At 47.2% G+C, this 24,071-nt stretch overlaps 1 protein-coding gene across 1 annotated transcript in view; it reads left to right on the top strand.

The window, feature by feature from the left end:
- Window positions 1–24,071, top strand: part of MOGAT2 (monoacylglycerol O-acyltransferase 2) — a 35,562-nt gene that overhangs the window by 4,992 nt on the left and 6,499 nt on the right. The window contains exons 2-3 of the mRNA XM_035116385.3: window positions 6,235–6,413; window positions 21,652–21,856. Of these exons, the coding sequence (XP_034972276.1) occupies window positions 6,235–6,413; window positions 21,652–21,856 (384 nt within the window). The remainder of the gene's footprint in view (window positions 1–6,234; window positions 6,414–21,651; window positions 21,857–24,071) is intronic.

Genomic DNA, 24,071 nt, shown 5'->3' with positions numbered 1-24,071 from the left:
CAACGTGTTGACACCCCAGGTTATCTTTCTAAGCCTCCTCAGTGTTTACTCTAAGACACAAACTTTCGCCTCTTTTCCTGAGGGAAGTTTTGTCCTCTAATGAGTTACCACTTCTGTGAGTCCTGATACCTTGCTGGAAAAAGAATGACGATACTTCTTCTTTCTTTTTTAAGCAATTTATTAGATTTTTCAAATAAACACATTAAACACATTAAACAAAACAAAACATTCCACAACAAACACCACATACACACATTTTCTCTTTTTAACATCTATTCATCTATCTCATATTCCCAATGATCTGCCGAGCTTTGACTTCCCTCCCTCCCCTCATCTGGTTTTCTTATCAACTCTTGTCTCGCAGTTCCTTTGCTCCTTCTACTTAACTTAAAGTCATTTCGTAGGACTTATTTCAGTCCTGCAAGTGTCTTTAAACGTCTACAGTTCCTCTCCATATAGTCCACGAATTTACTCCAGTCTTTTTGGAACTTTGACTCTCCCTGGTTTCGGATCCTGCTAGTCAGTCTTGCTAATTCCGCATAGTCCATCATTTTTGTCTGCCACTCTTCGATCGTCGGTAACTCCTGAGTTTTCCATTTTTGGGCTAACAAAGTCTTTGCCGTAGAATGACGGTACTTCTTGGCACAAAAGAGAAGAATTTTATTAACCTTAGAACCTAGCTGTTTCTTTAACGTTTCATGTGTTTATAAGCTACGTTTCGGTTGTAGATAGTCTCTGTCAAACATTTAACATCGAGCCTTCCTGAACCTCATCTAGATCCCCTCTATCCTGGCCTCTCAACTTTCTTCTTCACACCTACCCATTCCCACTCCCTCTCCTCAACTGACAAAACTCGCTGCTCCCTCCTTTTAAACTGGGAACAGTCCCGCCCCCACCAGAATGTTCTGTCAATCAGGCTGGAGGTGGATTAACTCTTTTCCAGCCAGGTAGGAATAAACATTTCAAAACCGTGTCAATCCGTTACGGCCCTAACCAAGAGCTACACTCTGTAGGTGAGGTCCTCCTGCAGACACCTGCTTATCAGGAGGTCCGTTCCACACAATATAGGAATCAGGCTTTTAGTGTGGTGGCCTACCCTTTGGAACTCCCCTCCCCTTGAATATTAGACAGGTGCCATGTAAGTAAAAGGTAAAGGACCCCTGGATGGTTTAAGTCTAGTCAAAGATGACAATGGGGTTGCGGCGCTCATCTCGCTTTCAGGCCAAGGGAGCCGGCGTTTGTCCACAGACAGCTTTCCGGGTCATGTGGCCAGCAGGACTAAACCGCTTCTGGTGCAATGCAACACTGTGACAGAAACCAGAGTGCACAGAAATGCCGTTTACCTTCCCACTGGAGCGGTACCTATTTATCTACTTGCACTTTGATGTGCTTTCGAACTGCTAGGTTGGCAGGAGCTGGGACAGAGCAACGGGAGCTCACTCCGTCACAGGGATTCGAACCGCCGACCTTCCAATCGGCAAGCCCAAGAGGCTCAGTGGTTTAGACCCCAGTGCCACCCGTGCCCCTTAGGCACCATTTCTAACCATCCTAGCTCTCTCCTCCATGAATTTCACCTATCTGGACTGTGTCCTTGGAATTTGGAAATGTTTCTTGCTTGCCTGGATAGAGAGAGCGTTTGACAAATGTCTCAGCAAACTAGCCTATTCTACAAAAGTAAAATAATAATACAGTCGTACCTTGGAAGTCGAACAGAACCCATTCCAGAAGCCCATTCAACTTCTAAAACGTCCAAAAACCAAAGCGCAGCTTCCGATTGGCTGCAGGAAACTCCTGCAGCCAATCGGAAGCTGCAGAAGCCCCCTCAGACATTCGGCTTCCAAAAGAACATTCGGAAACTGGGACACTCACTTCCGGGTTTCCATCGTTTGGGAGTCGATTTGTTCAGGAGCCAAGGCATTTGCGATCCAAGGTACGACTGTAACAATAAAATTACATTTGAGGCTCCGCCCTCCAATGGCATATGCATAGCTGCCAAGTCTCCCGTATTCCCCGGGAAACCCCCGTTTTTCCAGCTGTTCCCAGCTGAAAAAAACAGATCCCCTCCCCCCGGTTTATTCTTGCGCAGCAGCCATTTTGGAACTGGGCGGAGCATGCTCAGAAGCAACTTTTGATGCTGCTCTGCCCAGTTCCAAAATGACTGCAGCGCGACTTCTGGTGCGGCGGCCATTTTGGAACTGGGCAAAGCAGCATCAAGTCACTTCTGAGCATGCTCCGCCCAGTTCCAAAATGGCGGCAGTGCTACTTCCGGTCTGGTACTTCCGTTCCAATCCCTTATTTTTCAAGAAGGAACTTGGCAGGTATGGGCATATGGCCCTTGGGATGTCATTCAGAAAGGAATGCGGCCCTTTGGAAAATGTCCCCCAGCCCTGTGTTAAATGGAAGTGAGTGTGGCATGTGTTTGTGTATGCGGCCCTGTTTCCTTGGGACATCCTCTCTGCCTGTCTGCTTTGGGGAAATGGATCTGTTTGTCTGGACTCTGCAGCCTCTCTCTCTCTCTCTCTCCACAGCACGGCTGATGCCAGCCGTCCTGCCCGTTAGCAGATGGGCTCGGTGGCAGCCGCTCTCAGCCGTTGCTGTGGTTACATGAGGGAAGCGCAGGAGGCCTCGCTGTGCGAGGCAAGCACGGGGATGCCTCGCTGGCATGAAAACCCATGGCCGCTACCCTCAGCCTCTCCTGTGTGGTCCCTTTCGAAGGAGGACAGAGATTCCAAAACAGCATGTTCCTGAAAGGAATTTCCATTAGTGCAAATTGAAACAAAATGGGGAAAGGACGGCGGTGTGTGCCCCTTTTGTTGAAAGGACAAAGGAAGCATTTTGTTTTTATTTATTCAGTTTCCAAACTGCCCTTCATCCAGGGAGCACAGGCTGGTTTACAATATGAAAACACCAAAATATGCACCGTAATTACAAACAAAAACAATATCCCCCGCAATTTAGAAAGGCCACGGATTAATTTTTGTCGCCTTCGCACCCTGTTTCCCATAACGTTTTTGTTTCTCCCCTTCTGCTGCACCCTATTTTCTATCCAATCATAACCACAATATTATAATCTGATTGCTTCTGTTGCTCATACCGGTAAGCTCAAATCCTGCTTGCGAGGTCATCGCAGTATAGCAGGCTTCCTCAGACTCGGTCCCCCAGATGTTTTTGGCCTACAACTCTCATGATCCTTAGCTAGCAGGACCAGTGGTCCGAATAGATGGGAATTGTAGTCTCAATAATAATAATAATAATAATAATAATAATAATAATAATAATAATTTATTTACACCCCGCCCATCTGGCCGGCTTCCCCCAGCCACTCTGGGCGGCTTCCAACAAAACATTAAAATACAGAAATCAAACATTAAAAGCTCTCTAAACAGGGCTGCCTTGAGATGCCTTCTAAAGGTCTGGTAATTGTTGTTCTCTTTGACCTCTGTTGGGAGGGCATTCCACAGGGTGGGTGCCACTACCGAGAAGGCCCTCTGCCTGGTTCCCTGTAACTTGGCTTCTCGCAGCGAGGGAACCGCCAGAAGACCCTCGGCGCTGGACCTCAGTGTCCGGGCAGAACGATGGGGGTGGAGACACTCCTTCAGGTATACAGGACCGAGGCTGTTTAGGGCTTTAAAGGTCAACACCAACACTTTGAATTGTGCTCGGAAACGTACTGGGAGCCAATGTAGGTCTTTCAGGACCGGTGTGATGTGGTCTCAAAACAGCTGGAGGGCTGAGTTTGAGGAAGCCTGCACTATAGTATTTCTTTAAGTAGTCTTAAAGGTGTTTTGTACTACAGTTCCCATCTGCCCCAGCTAGGGAGCTGTAGTACAAAACATGTACTGTGCCAGCTCGAGGAATCTGGAGCAGACCAAAGGTCCGAAGAGTGGAGAACAAAAACGGAAGAGTGGTTTCTTCTTCACTTGATGATCTGACCCAGCCGACAGCTCTCCTCGCGTACTTAGAGGGGGCTCTGCTCTCAAGATGTCTGGGAAACAGCAGGTCAAGTCAGGGCCGAGTTTTGCAAGCTGGGTGGCAAGGCTGCTTCTTGCCCCGCGGAGGAAATCTCACCCCCAGTCTTGCCTAACAATTCTCGCCAGCATCAAAAGGGCTGGCAAGAATCAATGGATCCCGATTAATCATCAGTCAAGCCGGGCTGAGGGCAAGGACATGGTATCTCCTCCTGACTTGTACTTTGGGCTCCAAACAATCATAAAACGAGGCAGCTTACAGAATGCGGCATTTTGCAACAGACTAATCTTATAAATAAAGGGACCCAGGTGGCGCTGTGGGTTAAACCACTGAGCCTAGGGCTTGCTGATCAGAAGGTCGGCGGTTCGAATCCCTGTGACGGGGTGAGCTCCCGTTGCTTGGTCCCAGCTCCTGCCAACCTAGCAGTTCGAAAGCACGTCAAAGTGCAAGTAGATAAATAGGAACTGCTACAGCGGGAAAGTAAACGGCGTTTCCATGTGCTGCTCTGGTTTGCCAGAAGCGGCTTTGTCATGCTGGCCACATGACCTGGAAGCTATACGCCAGCTCCCTCGGCCAATAATGCGAGATGAGCGCACAACCCCAGAGTCGGTCACGACTGGACCTAATGGTCAGGAGTCCCTTTAATCTTTAAAAATAAATTTTAAAAAATTAAAATTGTGCTGCAGCTGGTCAGCTCCTGTGTCATGAACACAACAGACAGCAAATCCATAGAATCGTAGAGTTGGAAGGGACCCCCGAGGGTCATCTAGTCCAACCCCCTGCAATGCAGAAATCTCAGCTCAAATTCAAAAGGCAATACTCACCCCAACATTAAGTAGGGATGGCTGAACGTTGTCAATGTCAGTCACCCATTTCTCCTGTCTTAAATTGAGCTTTCCACATTTATGCAGCAGTTTGTGATTTCATTCTTTAAAGAAAAAACTTCATGAAAATGTGCCTGCATTTTGGTGCATGTCTTTTGTATGCAGTTTTGCCTAATGCACACACTTTTGCAGGAGTTTCCCCTAATATATTGCAGGATCCGGGAGAGAGTAGACAGGAGGACCCAGAGTTGTATATCGTCATTTTTATGTTAGCCAGCCTGAGATTTAGGGGTATAGGGCAGTGTACAAATTTAACAATCATCTCCAACAGCAGAATCAGAAGATTTGAAAGGATGTACCCAGGTTTTGCAAGGACCCAGGTGGCGCTGTGGGTTAAACCACTGAGCCTAGGGCTTGCTGATCAGAAGGTCGGTGGTTCGAATCCCTGTGACGGGGTGAGCTCCTGTTGCTTGGTCCCAGCTCCTGCCAACCTAGCAGTTCGAAAGCACGTCAAAGCGCAACTAGATAAATAGGAACCGCTACAGCGGGAAGGTAAACGGCGTTTCTGTGTGCTGCTCTGGTTCGCCAGAAGCGGCTTTGTCATGCTGCCCCCATGACCTGGAAGCTGTACGCCGGCTCCCTCGGCCAATAATGCGAGATGAGCGCGCAACCCCAGAGTCGGTCACGACTGGACCTAATGGTCAGGGGTCCCTTTACCTTTATCTTTACCCAGGTTTTGCAAGGTGGCAAATCTCCACCATGTTGCAGATGGTTTACAGGAGCTCAGATGACTTTATTTCTTGGCCAATAGTCATCTGCATTTGCCAGCTGGGAAGGAAAACCAAAATTCCCTGTTCAAAGCTAGTTCCTTTGTTTGCAATGAGTTTCCCACTTTGGCACCCATGTTTTTGGAGTTGGTAGTGACCTGTAAAGCCCTAAACGGCCTCGGCCCAGGATACCTGAAGGAGCGTCTCCACCCCCATCGTTCTGCCCGGACTCTGAGGTCCAGCTCCGAGGGCCTTCTGGCGGTTCCCTCTCTGCGAGAAGCAAAGCTACAGGGAACCAGGCAGAGGGTCTTCTTGGTAGTGGCGCCTGCCCTGTGGAATGCCTTCCCATCAGATGTCAAAAAGAAAAATAACTACCAGACTTTTAGAGGACATCTGAAGGCAGCCCTGTTCGGGGAAGTTTTTAATTCTGTTTTTGATTGTGTTTTTAATTTTGTTGGGAGCTGCCCAGAGTGGCTGGGGAAACCCAGCTAGATGGGTGGAGTATAAATAAATAAATTATTATTATTATTATTATTATTATTATTATTAGGATGTATCGAAAATCCCTGCTGAATATCACTGCCCGTATCTTCCTGGGGTAAACACCCTCCTGCCTGGGCCCTGTTCTGAGGACACTGTTTCCTCCTCCTGACCAACATGCTTTCCTTTCGTAGCTCAATGTTGCATTGCTATCTTCGTCGGCCTCCTCTTCACCCGCTTCTGGCTGATCAGCACTCTGTACGCGGCCTGGTGGGCCTGCGATTGGGACACGCCAAGCAAAGGCGGGAGGAGAGTCCACTTCGTGCGCAACTGGGCAGCCTGGAGATACATGAAGGACTATTTCCCTGCCACGGTAAGTGTGGAAGGTTTAGCAGAGGATGTTTAAAATAACCTTTGTAAAGAAACCAGAAGCTTTCCGTTTGGGAATTATAGGGACAGAACTACCTAAATTGTATAGAACAGGGGTCGGCAACCTAAGGCCCATGGGGGTCGTTTAACCGGCCCCCAAACCACCCCCGAACCGAGCTGCCTGCTTAGCAAGTCATCGCGCGCTGCGCTAAATCGGCACAGTGCGGCGTGGGAACTTGCTTCCGCAGCGCCGAAAACCACATCTATGCAGATTCAGATGCCGGAAATTGTGGGCGTGCTCACTTACTCTCTCTCACACACACACGATCTGGCCCACAGAGGGGTCTCCGCTGGAGTGAACCGGCCCAGGCGAGGTAAACCTTGCCAACCCCTGGTACAGGAACTTATTCATGTATGCTACCACAGCAGCAAGAATGTTACTTGCCCCAAAATGGAAATAAGCAGAAGTCCCAGCAAAGGAAGAATGGATACAAAAACTTATGGAATATATGCAGAAATGGCGAAACTTACTGGAAAATTAAGAAATCAAGATAACAAACTTTTTACAAAAAAATGGAAATGGTTTATTGAATATTTACAGATAAATTGAAAACAGATAAAAAGATTGGCTGGATTATTGTAACAACCTGCTGTTTAAAGTAGATAAAACAAGTGAGCAAATTAAATGAATTTGAATATGCAGAAGATACACACACACACACATGTAAGGGACCCAGGTGGCGCTGTGGGTTAAACCACAGAGTCTGGGCTTGCTGATCAGAAGGTCGGCGGTTCGAATCCCCGCGACTGGGTGAGCTCCTGTTGCTCGGTCCCAGCGCCTGCCCACCTAGCAGTTCGAAAGCACATCAAAGTGCAAGTAGATAAATAGGGCGGGAAGGTAAACGACGTTTCCGTGCGCTGCTCTGGTTCGCCAGAAGCAGCTTTGTCATGCTGGCCACATGACCTGGAAGCTGCCTGCGGACAAACGCTGGCTCCCTCGGCCTATAGAGCGAGATGAGAGCGCAACCCCAGAGTCGGACATGACTGGACCTGATGGTCAGGGGCCCCTTTACCTTTACCTTTATGGCAGGTGTGAATAAACATGTTTCTAAATAAATAACTTATCTAATATAACCTTTGAGCAGCCAGCCATTTTAACAATTGATTGCATTGCTCTGAAATGTTGCTATGCACTGCCCTGATGTTTTGTGAGAGGGCGCAGAACAGAAGTAGTTTTATAAATACATTAATCACAGACCCTCCAAGTGTCCCTGTTTTCTAGGGATGTCCCTGATTCTAAGAAGCCGTCCCGGTTTCTGATTTGGTCCTGGAGCCCCAGAAAGAGGGGGAAGGAAAGGAAGTCAAGTTCTTGGAATGCTAAAATGATTGTAAAATTAAGGAAATGTATAAACCTGAAAAGTATAAATAAAAATTAAAAAAACCCCACAGAAATCTTTTTTTAAGGAGATTTTGTGGAGGGGGAGAGCTCTTTGCCCCTATTCCCTCCCGACAACACTCAGTCCTTAGAAAAATAGCAGAGGTGAAGTGGTTCAATCTCTTTCCATACTTCCCCTACACACACACACACACACACCTATCCATTTTTAAGGAAATCATCCCTGAGTGGTCACTGGAAGGACAGATCGTGAAGCTGAGGCTCCAATACTTTGGCCACCACATGAGAAGAGAAGACTCCCTGCAAAAGACCCTGATGTTGGGAAAGATTGAGGGCAGAAGGAGAAGGGGACGACAGAGGACGAGATGGCTGGACAGTGTTCTCGAAGCTACGAACATGAGTTTGACCAAACTGCGGGAGGCAGTGGAAGACAGGAGTGCCTGGTGTGCTCTGGTCCATGGGGTCATGAAGAGTCGGACACGACTAAACGACTAAACAACAACAAAATATATGAGAGTAACTGCACATTCAACGAAAAATGTATTTCATAGGATTGGAGGGGGCAAGGGTCATCTAGTCCAACCCCCTGCAATGCAGGAACATTTTCCCCAGCGTGGGGCTCGAACTCATGACCCTGAGATAAAGAATCTCACGCTCTACCAAGTGAGCTATTGCAACTGGTCTGGACCTAAGTGATTGTTGGAGAGGCTGCTATTCCCTAGTTGATCTTGGACTACAACTCTCATCATCCCTGACCATTGAGCATGCTGGCTGGGGGCGGGGGGGGCAGAGGCTGGGATCCAGCATCTGGAAAAGTGACAGGTCCCCCCATTCCCCCCCTTAATATTGAGCCTGCATGAAACCTGGCATGTGACACTTGTCCAGCAGGTGGCACCTCACAACCAGTCTTGGCTCCAAGGACCGTCCATGTCAGTCTGAAACACCAAAGACCTTTTCCCTGTAAAATGCTGGAAGAGGATGGAGAGCTGTTAATAAGGGAGCTTTGAGAAGGACCACAGCAGCAAGGAAGGTTGAAAAGTGCTCTAGAGCAGTGGTTCCCAACAGGTGGTCCGCGGACCCCCAGGGGTCCGCGAGCTATGCCAGAGGGGTCCGCAAGATGCTATTAGAATAAAAAATATATTAAATATATTTCGTATGATAACAGATTTTTTGTTTTGGCCGCTTCCTGCATGAGCAGAGTCTAGCGCAAAACTAGAATTAGATAGAGGCAGTAGTTCTGCTGTATGCCGTTAGGTGGCGCTTTACAAACACTACTGTTTTGCAAAGAGGCAGTGCGCGCATTCTACTAACACTCACCTCCCCAAGATGCTTTGCGCGCGTCGGCTTCATTTGTGCGCTACTGCGCAGGTACCCTGTCTTCTCCATTCCCCTCCCTCCTCCCTGGCGCGCGCTGCCTCTTTGCAAAACAGTAGTGTTTGTAAACAAAGCGTTGTTTTTCGCGGAAGCTACAGTTCGCGTAGTTAAAAATGGACTGTTGGTTAAAAAGTGGTTCATCTCATTAAGAACTGAAAATTAAAACTAACTGTATACTGATGGAGTACTCTGTTGTAACTGTAAAAACGTATAAATATAAAATATAAAAAGACTCTTAATTTGGCTCTCACTTTTTAATTTTAGGATTAGGAATTAATGGGGGGTCCTTGTCACAATAGCGGCTCGATGAGGGGTCCTCGAGAAAATTTGGTTGGGAACCCCTGCTCTAGAGATTACTATTAAACTACACAATATTTGCCGGGGCCTGCAACTCGTGGGGAGTTAAAGACGGATGCAATATATAGTAGATTGGGAGATGGCTAGGAGCCATTGATATCTCTCTCCTTTGTAAATGTGTATGTAATTCTCGTATGTAATTTTCTTTTACAGCCATCTAAGTTGGTACCAATCACTGCCTCTTGAGGCAGGGAGTTCCACAGTTTAACTCTGTGCTGCACGAAAATGGACTGTCTTTTATCTGCTCTGAATCTTCCAACATTCAGGGCGTCTCCCAGGCTATTATCTTTTGCATTCATCTTTACTTCTTGGGAAGTTGTTGATATGGAGCAAATCTTGTGTGGTTTCACATGAATCTCTATAGCACATTCAAGCTGATCGCAAACTCTTCTTGGCGAGGATGCTGAGGCCGAGAGTGGGTAAATTTGAGTCCAAATCCATTTGAAGGGCCAACTATAAGGGGTGCTTGTGAATCTGGGAAATCAAACACAAAGCCTTGAGGGACTTTCCCAAATATTTTGAGGTGCCCATCGCGCCCTCTGGCTTAATCCATTGAATCCCATGCACCCCAACTGGAACAGCACTCCTGAGCTTGCTCTGAAGCATCCTGAGCTATCCAGTCTCCTACAAATCCTCCCTTGGAGTGGGAAGGCGGAACTCACAGAGGTTGGCTACGGTCACCCATTTTCTTCCCCCTCCCCCTCCATGAGCTTCTTATTTTGGGCTGGTGGTTCCCAAGTGTAGCTGGGTTCCCACGAGGCAAGCCATAGCGATAATAATAATAATAATTTATTATTTATACCCCGCCCATCTGGCTGGGTTTCCCCAGCCACTCTGGGCGGTTTCCAACAGAAAATAAAATAAAATAATCGATTAAACATTAAAAGCCCTAAACAGGGCTGCCTTCAGATGTCCTCTAAAAGTCTGGTAGTTATTTTTCTTTTTGACATCTGGTGGGAGGGTGTTCCACAGGGTGGGTGCCACTACCGAGAAGGCCCTCTGCCTGGTTCCCTGTAACTTGGCTTCTCGCAGCGAGGGAACTGCCAGAAGGCCCTCGGCACTGGACCTCAGTGTCCGGGCAGAGCGATGGAGGTGGAGACGCTCCTTTAGGTATACTGGATCGAGGCCGTTTAGGGCTTTAAAGGTCAGCACCAACACTTTGAATTGTGCTCGGAAACGTACTGGGAGCCAATGCAGGTCTTTCAAGACCGGTCTTATGTGGTCTTGGCGGCTGCTCCCAGTCACCAGTCTAGCTGCCGCATTCTGAATGAATTGTAGTTTCTGGGTCACCTTCAAAGATAGCCCCACATAGAGCGTATTGCAGTAGTCCAAGCGAGAGATAACTAGAGCATGCACCACTCTGGCGAGACAGTCCGCGGGCAGAGAGGGTCTCAGCCTGCATACCAGATGGAGCTGGTAGACAGCTGCCCTGGATACAGAATTAACCTGTGCCTCCATGGACAGCTGTGAGTCTAAAATGACTCCCAGGCTGCGCACCTGGTCTTTCAGGGGCACAGTTACCCCATTCAGGACCAGAGAGTCCTCCACACCCGCCCGCCTCCTGTCCCCCACAAACAGTACTTCTGTCTTGTCAGGATTCAATCTCAATCTGTTAGCCGCCATCCAACCGCCAACCGCCAGAACAGCAAGAACCTTTCTTGAGCTACATAACTGGGATAGAGGGACAAAGCAACTGCTTATATACATTGCCGAAAGCCTGGGCCACTCCCACACCCAACGTGATTGGCTGTCTAAACTTCCAAGCTGCGAATCGTGACTCAGAGTTCAAGGGCCAATGGCAGAGGCCCAAATCCTGAAATGTCCTGTGATTGGACATCGTGTATCGAATCAGAACACAGGAGCTCAAGCTCAGGCAAACACAGACTCAGGCATAACACCAGTGGGACTCCGCTTCCTGCAGAAATAATACCCAGAGCTGTCATTGTCCCAGACCGGTCTTTCGGACATGCGGTTCTTCCATCAGTGCCAATCCAAAGTGTCTACCAATTCCAGAGGCGAAAGCTGGATTATCTTGCCTCCCTCCCAGTGCGAAGCTGTGTGTCGAAGGTTTCTTACCTGAGGCTTAGTCACTCCCGAGAGATTAACCAGAGCCCTCTAATCTTCCCATAATATCTCTGTGGCACAAACGAGGGAGCGTGTCTGGGGATAAAGAGGTGAAGTGATGGGACGTGGGCACTCTGCCCACCCACCCTTTGCCAGCATTAATCCAGGCAGCGGCGCTCCAAGACCCAGGGGCAGAGAGGAAGAAGCACGTTGGGCATGTTTAGCTCGGAGAAGAAGGGACACAGCGGAGATTTGATATCTGAAGGGCTGTCTGTCACACAGAAGATGGAGCAAGCTGGTTTTCTGCGGCTCTGGAGGGAAGCACTGATGGACTGAGATACGACGACTATTTATAGCCAGAGAAAATAAGAAAATATTCCTTTATGCTACAGGGGCTGCGAGAACGCTAATTGCCAAAAACTGGAAAAAAGAAACAATACCGTCAAAAGAGTGGCAAGATAAATTATTTGACTATGTTGAATTGGCTAGATTGACAGAAGCCATTAGGGGTCAGCCAGAACAAAAATTTCAAAATAAAAAAAAAAGGAATGGGGAAAATATAGAGAATGCCTTAAAAAGCAGCGCCCTGGAATTAATACTTGGACTTGTTTCGATTAACTTCTTCAAAATAAATTATGGTATAAAACTAAAAACAGAAAGAAAATGGGGTAATGCCCTGGTATGCCCCACGGAGGACCTTAAGGTCCACAAACAACAATACTCTGGAGATCCCGAGCCATAAGGTGGCTAGATTGGCCTCTACTAGGGCCGGGGCCTTTTCAGTATTGGCCCCAACTTGGTGGAACGCTCTTTCACAGGAGACCAGGGCCCTGCGGGATTTGTCATCTTTCCACAAGGCCTGCAAGACAGAGCTGTTCCGCCTGGCCTTAGGGTTGGATTCAGTCTGACCCCTGTGTTTTCCTCCCTCATGGCTTGGATTTATGGACTACTTAAAATCAGGCTGCATTTTAAATTTTAATACTGTATTTTAATCTGTATTTTAATTAATTGCTTTTTATGTTTTATTGTAATTTTATTGATGTGAGCCGCCCAGAGCCCGGTTTTGACTGGGGAGGGTGGGGTATAAATAAAATATTATTATTATTATTATTATTATTATTATTATTATTATTATTATGAACTAAGAAGGAGAGAGTTTACCAAAGAAGAAAAGAGAACCATGTTGAGGATAAAAAAATTCCTTCAGTAGCACCTTAAAGACCAACTAAGTTTTTATTTTGGTATGAGCTTTTGTGTGCATGCACACTTCTTCAGATACACTGGAAACGGAAGTGTCAGACCCTTATATATATATACAGAGAGTGGTGGGGGTTGGTGGGAATGGGTGATGGGGTGATGGGCTGATGGGAGTGGTAAACCTGTGGATGGCTGTTAACGGCTGCTGATGGCTGCAATTAGTCCTGGGGGGGAAAACAAGGGCTGAGGCGCTAAAGAAAGCTTGATCATGCATAATGAGATAAGAATCCGATGTCTTTGTTCATCCCAGGTGGCTCCATGGTTTTAAGCTTGGTAATGAGTTCTAATTCAGGAACTTCTCTTTCCAGTCTGTTCCTGAAATTTCTCTGTAATAAAACAGCTCCTTCCAACACGGCTACCTACCTGTAACATGTTGAGGATGAAGGAAATCAATTGGAAGAAAAAATGAATTGAAATTATATATATATATATATATATATATATATATATATATATATATATATATGACTATTTGATCTGTGTAAGTTTCCATATGTTACTATGTTTTATTTGTATTTCTTTGTTTTTTCTTATGTTTAGTTTTATGAGTGTGTGTGTATTTGCTGTAAAATAAACTTAATAAAAAATTTACAAAAAAGAGATACAACAACTACAGTATTTGTGTATGCAACCACAGCAGTGCATATGCTGATGGGCCAGAGATGTAAAGAAGATCAAGTCCCGACCAGAGACGAAGGGCTGATGAAGATGAGGGAATTACGCTGAAATGGTGAGAATGACCTGGAGAATCAGAAACCGGGAAGAGAAGAATTTTGAGAAGGAATGGGGGGAAATTATAATGTGTTTAAGAGAGGACACTGCAAACAACTAAAAACTTTGGCAGGATTCGAGTAACGCTACTTCACCTCCTGGCAACCAGCACCCCTGGGCCAGCTTCTGCAAGAAACAACCGCAGAAGCCTTTGGGAGGCAGAGACGAGAGAGGGCATCAGAGGAGAGAGGGAAGGAAGGAAAGAGGGACAGAGGCCAGAGTTGCTCGCGGCACCCCTGACTATCATCCAAGGCACCCCAGGGTGCCACGGCACACTGGCTCAAAACCACTGTCCTAAGGAAAAGTGGGACATTTTGGGATGGAGCAATGGATTCAAACTTCAAAAAGGAAGATTCCACCTAAACATTAGGAAGAACTTCCTGACAGTAAGAGCTGTTCGGCAGTGGAATTTGCTGCCAAGGAGTGTGGTGGAGTCTCCTTCTTTGGAGGTCTTTAAGCAGAGGCTTGACAGCCATCTGTCAGGAATGCTTTGGTGGTGTTTCCTGCTTGGCAGGGGGTTGGACTGGATGGCCCTTGTGGTCTCTTCCAACTCTATGATTCTATGGGATCAAATCAGAAACTGGAACGGCTTCTGTAAATCCAGGGCTGTCCCTGGAAAATAGAGACACCTGGAGGAACCTCAGCTCAAGAGAAACCTCTGGCATACAAACAAACTTGCTGTCCAATGATCGGGATCCTGCTGCCTTCTCACCTTCCCTACCCTGTTGCCTTAGTCAAACAACACACTCCGAAGAGCCATTAAACAAGATTACCTTGTATAACAACCTGGAGAGAGTTATGTAAGGCCTCCAGGCTCTTTTTAGGATGTGAAGGCTGGTACCATGGCAACCAGGAGTTGGGCGAGGGATGGGAGACCTCCTCTCTGGCAAAGGAGGGTAAACAGGGCCAGCTAATCATTAAAGAGAAACATCCACTGTTTAATCATGGGTGTGCTCAGGGGGTGATGCTTACTCCACAGTTGTTGCTTTTGTTGGGAATGCCTACTCCCCAGTAGATAAGAACATGAAGTTCCCTGTTGGATCAGGTTAATGGCCAGGTGCCTTTGGGAAGCCTGCAATCAGGATTCGAACACAGGAGCACTCTCCCCTCCTGTGGTTTCCACCAGCTGGTGTTCATTTTTAAAGAAACCATTTGCATTTGATTTTACAAATATCAATTTATAACAATCCAAATTCAGATTCTCCAGACATCTCAAGACTTCCTCCCATCCCCTCCATGAGTCCTGTTGCCAACATTTACAACTGCATACTATTCCATAATCTATATTTTGTATCTCTAGGGCTTGCTGATCAGAAGGTCGGCGGTTCGAATCCCTGCAACGGGTTGAGCTCCTATTGCTCGGTCCTAGCTCCTGCCCACCTAGCAGTTCGAAAGCACACCAAAGTGCAAGTAGATAAATAGGGACCGCTCCGGTGGGAAGGTAAACACCGTTTCCGTGTGCTTCTCTGGTCCGCCAGAAGCAGCTTTGTCATGCTGGCCACATGACCCGGAAGCTGTCTGTGGACAAACGCCGGCTCCCTCGGCCTATAGAGCGAGATGAGCGCCGCAACCCCAGAGTCGGACACGACTGGACCTGATGGTCAGGGGCCCCTTTACCTTTATATCATCCATAGCATTTGTTACAAGTGTGATTAAAATCCTGCTAATGTTTTTATCTTTTTACAGTGGACTGGATGGCCCTTGTGGTCTCTTCCGACTCTTTGATTCTATGGTCTCCTAAGTAAATTATATATTTTCCCATTCTTTTTTAAAAGTTTTTGTCCTCTTGGTTCCTGAGTTTTGCCATTTCTGCTTAGTCCATCAGCTTCGCTTGCCATTCCTCCCTGGTAGGGGCTCTTTCTTCTTTGGGCTAGTAGCATCTGTGCAGCTTTTTGTCGCATACATAAAAATTCTCTTCTGTTCCTTTGGAATGTCGTTACCTGTAATTCCTAATAGAAAAGCTTCTGGTTTTTAAACAAACGTTATTTTAAATATTTTTTTCCATGTCATTATATATCATTTCCCAGAAAGCTTTTATTACCTTACATGACCACCACATGTGATGGCAGGTACCTTCTTTTTTTCTTTACATTTCCAGCAGGTATTTAAACTTTTTCTATATATTTCTGCCCACCGACTAATGTTCAAAAGCATTGCTGCCTCCAACTTTAGAGGCAGAGCCGAGCCCTCACGGCTGGCAGCCATAAATAGCCCTCTCCTCCATGAGATGTCATCTTATGCCAAGACATAGCTGCCAAGTTTTCCCTTTTCTCGCGAGGAAGCCTATTCAGCATAAGGGGAAATTCCTGTAAAAAAGGGATAACTTGGCAGCTATGTGCCAAGAGTATGTTGTAGTCAGGTCTTGGGAAGCAGGTCCAGTTGTGGACCAGATCCTCCCCTCTCTGCAAGCCATGTTTAAGAGGGGATTGGGGCCACCCAGTGCCGGATTTAGGTTTGATGAGGCCCTAAGCTACTGAAGGAAATGGGGCCCTTTATATGTCCAGCTATGTTAAAGCTATGGTTTTCCCAGTAGTGCTGTATGGAAGTGAGAGCTGGACCATAAAAAGGCTGATCACCGAAGAATTGATGCTTTTGAATTATGGTGCTGGAGGAGACTCTTGAGCAGGCACACCCAAACTTTGGCCCTCCAGATGTTTTGGAGTACAATTCCCATCATCCCTGACCACTGGTCCTGTTAGCTAGGGATCATGGGAGTTGTAGGCCAAAACATCTGGAGGACCGCAGTTTGGGGATGCCTGCTCTTGAGAGTCCCATGGACTGCAAGAAGATCAAACCTCTCCATTCTGAAGGAAATCAGCCCTGAGTGCTCACTGGAAGGACAGATCCTGAAGCTGAGGCTCCAATACTTTGGCCACCTCATGAGAAGAGAAGACTCCCTGGAAAAGACCCTGATGTTGGGAAAGATGGAGGGCACTAGGAGAAGGGGACGACAGAGGACGAGATGGTTGGACAGTGTTCTCGAAGCTACCAACATGAGTTTGACCAAACTGCGGGAGGCAGTGCAAGACAGGAGTGCCTGGCGTGCTATGGTCCATGGGGTCACAAAGTGTCAGACACGACTAAACAACTAAACAAACAACATATGTCCAGCTGTCCTTTGTCAACAACAAAATGTCACAGTGTTTTTTGTGTTGAATGTATGCTTTATGGCAGGGGTGGCCAACTCCCAAGAGACTGCAACCTACTCACAGAGTTAAAAACTGGCAGACAAAGTTGTTGAGCTTTTTTTTTAGAAAGGAGGAAGGCCCATATTTGGGGGGGGGGGGTTAAGCCACAGTTGTTCAGCTTCTTTGGGAGGAACCAGTGATCTACCAGTGATCTACCGCAGATGTCCAGTGATCTACCTGTAGATCACGATGCCTGCTTCATGGCAATTTATGGACCTAATAGGTATCTAAAGCCATTTGCCCTTGTTGCCATGCAGCCAGTCCATGCAGAATGTAGGCATCCTATATACTGTATAAGAATTTTTTTGTGTTGCCCCCCTTCCCTTGATGCCCTAAGCACTTGCTTATTTTGCTGAATGGTTAATTCAGCCCTAGTTCCACACAATATAGGAATCAGACCTTTAGTGTGATGGCTTCTACCCTTTGGAACTCCCCTCCCCATGAATATTAGACAGGTGCTGTCTGTGTTGTCTTTTCGGCACCTGCTCAAGATCTTCCTCTTCCAACCGGTCTCTTAAATAGAGCTCTTTCCCCATCCGCCTCTGTACTGGGATTGTTCTTTTCAGATGATTTAGTTGTTGATTTTTTCCCTAGCCTTTTAGTCTAAGTCAGGGGGTCCCCAGACTACAGACCCCGGGCCGGATGCGGCCCAATTGGCCTCCCAATCCGGCCTGCGACGACCCCCGCCACCCGCTGCTGCCGCTCGCTCTTACGGCGCACAGCGTGGCGGCGTTCTTCCAAATCGGAAAAAATCGCCGAAAATCCTTTGTGCGCATGCGTATGGGCCTCTCCCGACCCAGAAGAGGTCATTTCCGGTGCACTTCCGGGTCGGGGGAGGCCCATACGCATGCGCACAAGCGATTTTTGGCGATTTTTTCCGACCGGGAAGCGCGCCAGTGCGCCAGTAAGTGTGTGTGCGAATGCGCACGGGCGCGCACTCTGGGGACCCCTGGTCTAAGCGATGGATTATCCTTCCTTGCAGATTTCTAAACAGAGGTTGGATGCTCAGGGATTCCTTAGCTGGGATTCCTGCATTGTGAGGGGGTTGGGCTAGATGACCCTTGGGGTTCCCACCCAACTCAACAATTATACAATTCATTTGGTGAAGGGAAGGCTGAGGTGAGGGGGGGGCAGAGTCCCATTTGCCCCACTGGACCAGACTCCACTGGAGATATTCGTGGTGAAGAAGGGAATGCAAGCATGAAACCAGATGTTCCAGCCTAGTGACATTGCAAAACCAGATAACATTCTCTCCTTATCCTGCTTTCATGGAAATGACTCTGCAAGGAAAAGCAAACAGCCTTGGTGATGGGCTAGGCACGAAGGCTCAGAGCCTGTGCTCTGTAAAGGTGTCATTAATCTGTAAAAGTCCCATTAATCAGGGAGATGGGCAAGGCGAGCCAGTCATCGGCCACTGTGATCTGAGAGCGCCTGATGTTGCTGCGGATAAATGAGTTCCAGGCAGAAGGAGATTCTTAGAAATGAGACAAGGGGAGGCTGTTAGGTTATGTAACTTAGCCACCCTCCCTGCTTTCCAAGAAAGAAGTGCCTTAAAGGGAAATTTCTTAATGGGAAAAAAAGGAGAGTTTCTCCATCTAACCCTGCAATCTGCTCCTGGAGCTGGGCAGAATGTAAAACAGGACATGGTGGCATTTATTGATTTTAAAGTTCACTGATTCAACAACATTTATATACTGCTTGGTAGCCATAAAACCTCAGAGCGGTTTTGCAAAGCAAAACTTGGAAATTGTCAATAAAACACAGTTGAAAACATTGCAATTACAATAAACTAAAAACCAATTAGCAGCACATGCAACTGCTACATGTGTGGGCAGGCTTGCTTAAACCTGAATGTTTTTATCTGGCACCAGGAAGATTACACCTGCTTGATTTCAATAGGCAGGGAGTTCCAAAGTGTAGCAGCTGCAACGCTAAAAGATCGATTTCTTACAGTTGTGGAACTGTGGCACCTGTCGCAAGGCCAGTTCTATAGATGGAGGAGGTTGAGCGAGCATAGATGGGGGAATGCGATCCCTGAGCAGATCTCCGGGTGGTTTGCAGCAGATCAGCAAGATTCTGATCCTGCTCTGAAACCCTGGAGAGCCATTGCCAATAAGGCTTGACTGAGCACAATAGATCCAATACTTTGACTGGGTAAAAGGCTGTCTCGGTGCGAGATTTCTGGGGTTCCTGACGCTTGCCCAGAGCCCATGTTTTACTTTCAGGAATGAGGCACAAGGCAGACCGCAGTGTCTTTGTGATATATGGTTTTTTAAATTTTTTACAAAGCTTGTTTTTTTGTTAAAATTTTATTCATTTTCAATAAGAATCTTCCAATTAGTGACAAATTAAATCAAACCAGTCCAAATTACATTAATAACAATACCACCAATTATATATTCCAATTACTGTATAAAGATCATAGAATCATAGAGTTGGAAGAGACCACAAGGGTCATCCAGTCCAACCCCCTGCCAAGCAGGAAACACCATCAAAGCATTCTTGACATACGCCTGTCAAGCCTCTGCTTAAAGACCTGCAAAGAAGGAGACTCCACCACACTCCTTGGCAGCAAATTCCATTGCCGAACAGCTCTTACAGCCAGGAAGTTCTTCCTAATGTTTAGGTGGAATCTTCTTTCTTGAAGTTTGAATCCATTGCTCCGTGTCCGCTTCTCTGGAGCAGCAGAAAACAACCTTTCTCCCTCCTCCATATGACATCCTTTTATTTATTTGAACATGGCTATCATATCGCCCCTTAACCTTCTCTTCTCCAGGCTAAACATACCCAGCTCCCTAAGCCGTTCCTCATAAGGCATCGTTTCCAGGCCTTTGACCATTTTGGTTGCCCTCTTCTGGACACGTTCAAGCTTGTCAGTTTTTGGGAGATTTTTGGGAGTATGTTCCAGATGTCTAGAGATAATCGTCCTCATTCATGTCTCTGCATTTTGGGCTGTTTTTCAAATTCAAAACTAATATTATCCATCCTTATTCTCAATCTGATCAATCGTCGTTTCTGTGGCTCACATCTTCTGTAGCAAAGTTTTATGAATGGCAAGTCCACAAGTTCTCTCTGATGTCTACAGAGGTTATTTTAAGTATCCTTTTCACTTCTGGCTCATCATCTCATCTCAGGTAGCCAATGGTCCTCTTTCTCACCAGGAACAGGAAGTTTCCTTACAGCAAGTGGGCAACTCAGACCCACACACTATCTAAACATCAACCTTTTCTGCAGTTACTGTGCTTCTGATTTTAATTCGGGGTGGAGAGGAGCTGTGTCCCCACGGTCAGAAAACAAGGAAACACCATTAAACAATCTCTGGGGTGAGCTCTCTGAATGGCGGTAGTGGCACAATGGGGCAGTGCATCTGACTATTAACCAGATGGTTGGCGGTTCGAGCCCACCCAAGGTTGGCTGTGGGCAGGAATCCTGCACTGCAGGGGGTTGGACTAGATGAACTTTGGGGTCCCTTCCAGCTCTACAGTTCTATGATTCTACGATTCTAGTGTAAAGGAAAAGGTAAAGGGACCCCTGACCGTTAGGTCCAGTCGTGGACAACTCTGAGGTTGCAGCGCTCATCTCGCTTTACTGGCCGAGGGAGCCGGGGTTTGTCCGTAGACAGCTTCCAGGTCATGTGGCCAGCATGACTAAGCCGCTTCTGACGAACCAGAGCAGTGCACAGAAAGGCCGTTTACCTTTCCGCCAGAGCGGTACCTATTTATCTACTTGCACTTTGATATGCTTTCGAACTGCTAGGTTGTCAGGAGCAGGGACCGAGCAATGGGAGCTTCGAACGGGGATTTGAACCACCGACCTTCTGATCGGCAAGCCCTAGGCTCTGTGGTTTAGACCACAGCGCCACCCGTGTCCAATTCTAGTGTACCAGGCAATAACTGTTGCTGAAGGGATAGGAGACCATTTCCAAGCCTTCAGGGTGCCTGGGGGGGAAAATCAAGCTTGTGGTAGCACAATGACTGTGCAAATCGGTCCTCAGTTCTCTAGTGTTGCTTAGAAATGGTCTTGCTCTGCTTCTGCAGTCCATGTTTTGCTAGCCCCCAAATGTAAAACATGCAGGGGTGTATGGCATGCAAAATGAACCGCAGAAGGACAAGAAGGGAAGTCATTGATTTCAGGTTGTTTAAATGAATATTTTGAAATGTAGATTAGTAAATATATACAGTATATATATGTATGTATGTATGTATGTATGTATGTATGTATGTATGTATGTATGTATCACAGAGGGACCCAGGTGGCGCTGTGGGTTAAACCACAGAGTCTAGGGCTTGCTGATCAGAAGGTCGGCGGTTCGAATCCCTGCAACGGGGTGAGCTCCCGTTGCTCGGTCCCAGCTCCTGCCAACCTAGCAGTTCAAAAGCACGTCAAAGTGCAAGTAGATAAATAGGGACCGCTCCGGCGGGAAGGTAAACGGCGTTTCCGTGCGCTGCTCTGGTTCGCCAGAAGCGGCTTAGTCATGCTGGCCACATGACCCGGAAGCTGTCTGCAGACAAACGCCGGCTCCCTCGGCCTATAGAGCGAGATGAGCGCCGCAACCCCAGAGTCGGACACGACTGGACCTGATGGTCAGGGGCCCCCTTTACCTTTACCTTATGTATGTATCACATGACACACCAAAAAGAATCCTAGGAATGGCAGTCTGTTGCTGAGAATTATAGCTCTGTGTGAGGGAAACTACAGTTCCCATGATGCGTCTGGGGAAGTAATGTGCTCTTACTGTGAAAAAAGGCAATGAATGGTCTTGCTCCGTTCCCTCATTCTCCCAGTTCAAAGGGTGAATCCTGCAGGAGCTCTAAATGACTTTGGTCTTCTTACAGCTGGTGAAGACGGCGGAACTGGACCCTGCAAAGAACTACATCTTCGGCTTCCATCCCCACGGAGTCCTCGTGGCGGGGGCCTTCCTCAATTTCTGTACGGAGGCAACGGGGTTTTCCAAGATCTTCCCAGGACTCACCCCTCATCTGATGATGCTGAACCTCTGGTTCAGATTCCCTTTTTTCCGTGACTATCTGATGAGTGGAGGTAAGAAGAGCTGCGGGGCTCTGGGTGCTTGGTAGGAGCCAGTATCTGGCTGGTGCAATGAGAGAGAGAGAGAGAGAGAGAGAGAGGGGGGTTTTGTAAACTGCCTGCGCCCAGTAAAATACAGATGTAGTAGATGTGACCTTTCAGATGTCATTGGACTCCCATCCTCCCTAAGCCATCAAATATTAAAAGCTTCCCTAAACAGGGATGCCTTAAGATGCCTTCTAATGCTCTGGTAATTGTTGTTCCTTTGACCTCTGGTGGGAGGGCGTTCCACAGGGTGGGTGCCACTACCAAGAAGGCCCTCTGCCTGGTTCCCTGTAACAACAACAACAACAACAACAACAACAACAACAACAACAACAACAACTTGAATTTTGCAATGCTGTCCTCAGCTCAAACACACACACACACACACACACACACACACAGCAGAAAACACAGGGAAGTGTGAAGAACAACAACAACAACAGTGTATTTAAAGTTTTAAATACAAACAAAAATGCACATTCCGGCATAAATGCAAGCTTTGAGATGAAATGTGTTCAAAATTCGCATCTCTCTCTCTCTCTCTCTCTCTCTCTCTCTCTCTCTCTCTCTCTCTCTCTCTCTCTCTCTCTCTGAAATCTGTTCTGACTTTTCCAACATTCAGCTTCATTGGACGTCCACAAAATCTAGCATTTTGAGAAATCCTTCAGATGTCCAAATAAGTATCCGCACAAAATGTTTTAAAAAACATGTAGCTAGGAAACAGTTCCACATTCTGTCAGCTAAAACCAGAGACTGAAAAGCAGATTGTGATGATGATTCTTATATTCATACCCCACCCATCTGACTAGGTTTCCCCAGCCACACTGGGCAGCTCCCAACAGAATATTAAAAACACGGTAAAACATCAAATATTAAAAACTTCCCTAAACAGGCTTGCCTTCAGATGTCTTCTAAACGTCAGATAGTTGTTTAATTTCTTGAAATCTGACGGGAGGGCGTTCCACAGGGCGGGTGCCACCACCGAGAAGGCCCTCTGCCTGGTTCCCTGTAACTTCGCTTCTTGCAGGGAGGGAACTGCCAGAAGGCCCTCGGAGCTGGACCTCAGTGTCCGGGCAGAACGATGGGGGTGGAGACGCTCTTCAGGTATACTGGGCCAAGGCCGTTTAGGGCTTTCAAGGTCAGCACCAACACTTTGAATTTTACTCAGAAACCTTTTGGGAGCCAATGTAGGTCTTTCAGGACCGGTGTAATGTGGTCTCAGCAGCCACTCCCAGTCACCAGTCTAGCTGCCGCATTCTGGATTAGTTGTTGTTTCCTGGTCACCTGCAAAGGTAACCCCACGTAGGCGCATTGCAGTAGTCCAAGCGATGAGGCCTTACACGTTTTGCACACAAAGAGTTTTGCAAAAAAGAGTGTCTTGGCATCCATCTGCCCTTCACCAGGGGTGAAGTCAAACTCCTGGAGAATCACGGCACTTGCTTTGACCGCAGAGACCAGTATCTTGTAACCATAGCTGCCAAGTTTTCCCTTTTCTCGCGAGGAAGCCTATTCAGCATAAGGGAAAATCCCTTAAAAAAAGGGATAACTTGGCAGCTATGCTTGTAACTGCTGCCTCCTGATTTTTGCAACACTGAAATTACTCGGGGTGCAAGCCTGGGCACTGTGTCCGTAGGTCCTGGGCTGCCCAGACGACAAGACCCCCTTCCCTTGGTCTCGCTGATGTGATCCAGAGGAAAGGCAAGCAATTCATTTGGCACCAGCTTGGCTGCAGGGGTTTGCCGGAAGAAGGTGAACAAGGCGCCATCCATCCATCTTACGGCCCCAACTCTGGGTTTGTGTAGGGTTTACTCCTTAGCCTTGTCTTCTCCTGAAGATGTCCCCCAAGGGCATTTGCAAAATAGCAGTACTACTACTACTACTACTACTACTAATAATAATAATAATAATAATTTATTATTTATACCCCGCCCATCTGGCTGGGTTTCCCCAGCCACTCTGGGCGGCTTCCAACAGAAAAATAAAACACAATAATCTATTAAACATTAAAAGCCTCCCTGAACAGGGCTGCCTTCAGATGTCTTCTAAAAGTCTGATAGTTGTTTTCCTCTTTGACATCTGTTGGGAGGGCGTTCCACGGGGCAGGCGCCACCACCGAGAAGGCCCTCTGCCTAGTTCCCTGCAACTTGGCTTCTCGCAACGAGGGAACCGCCAGAAGGCCCTCGGC

Source organism: Zootoca vivipara, chromosome 4 (assembly GCF_965207765.1).
Source record: "Zootoca vivipara chromosome 4, rZooViv2.hap1.1, whole genome shotgun sequence".
Taxonomy (NCBI): Eukaryota; Metazoa; Chordata; class Lepidosauria; order Squamata; family Lacertidae; genus Zootoca; species Zootoca vivipara.
This window is presented reverse-complemented; position numbering and strand designations above follow the sequence as displayed.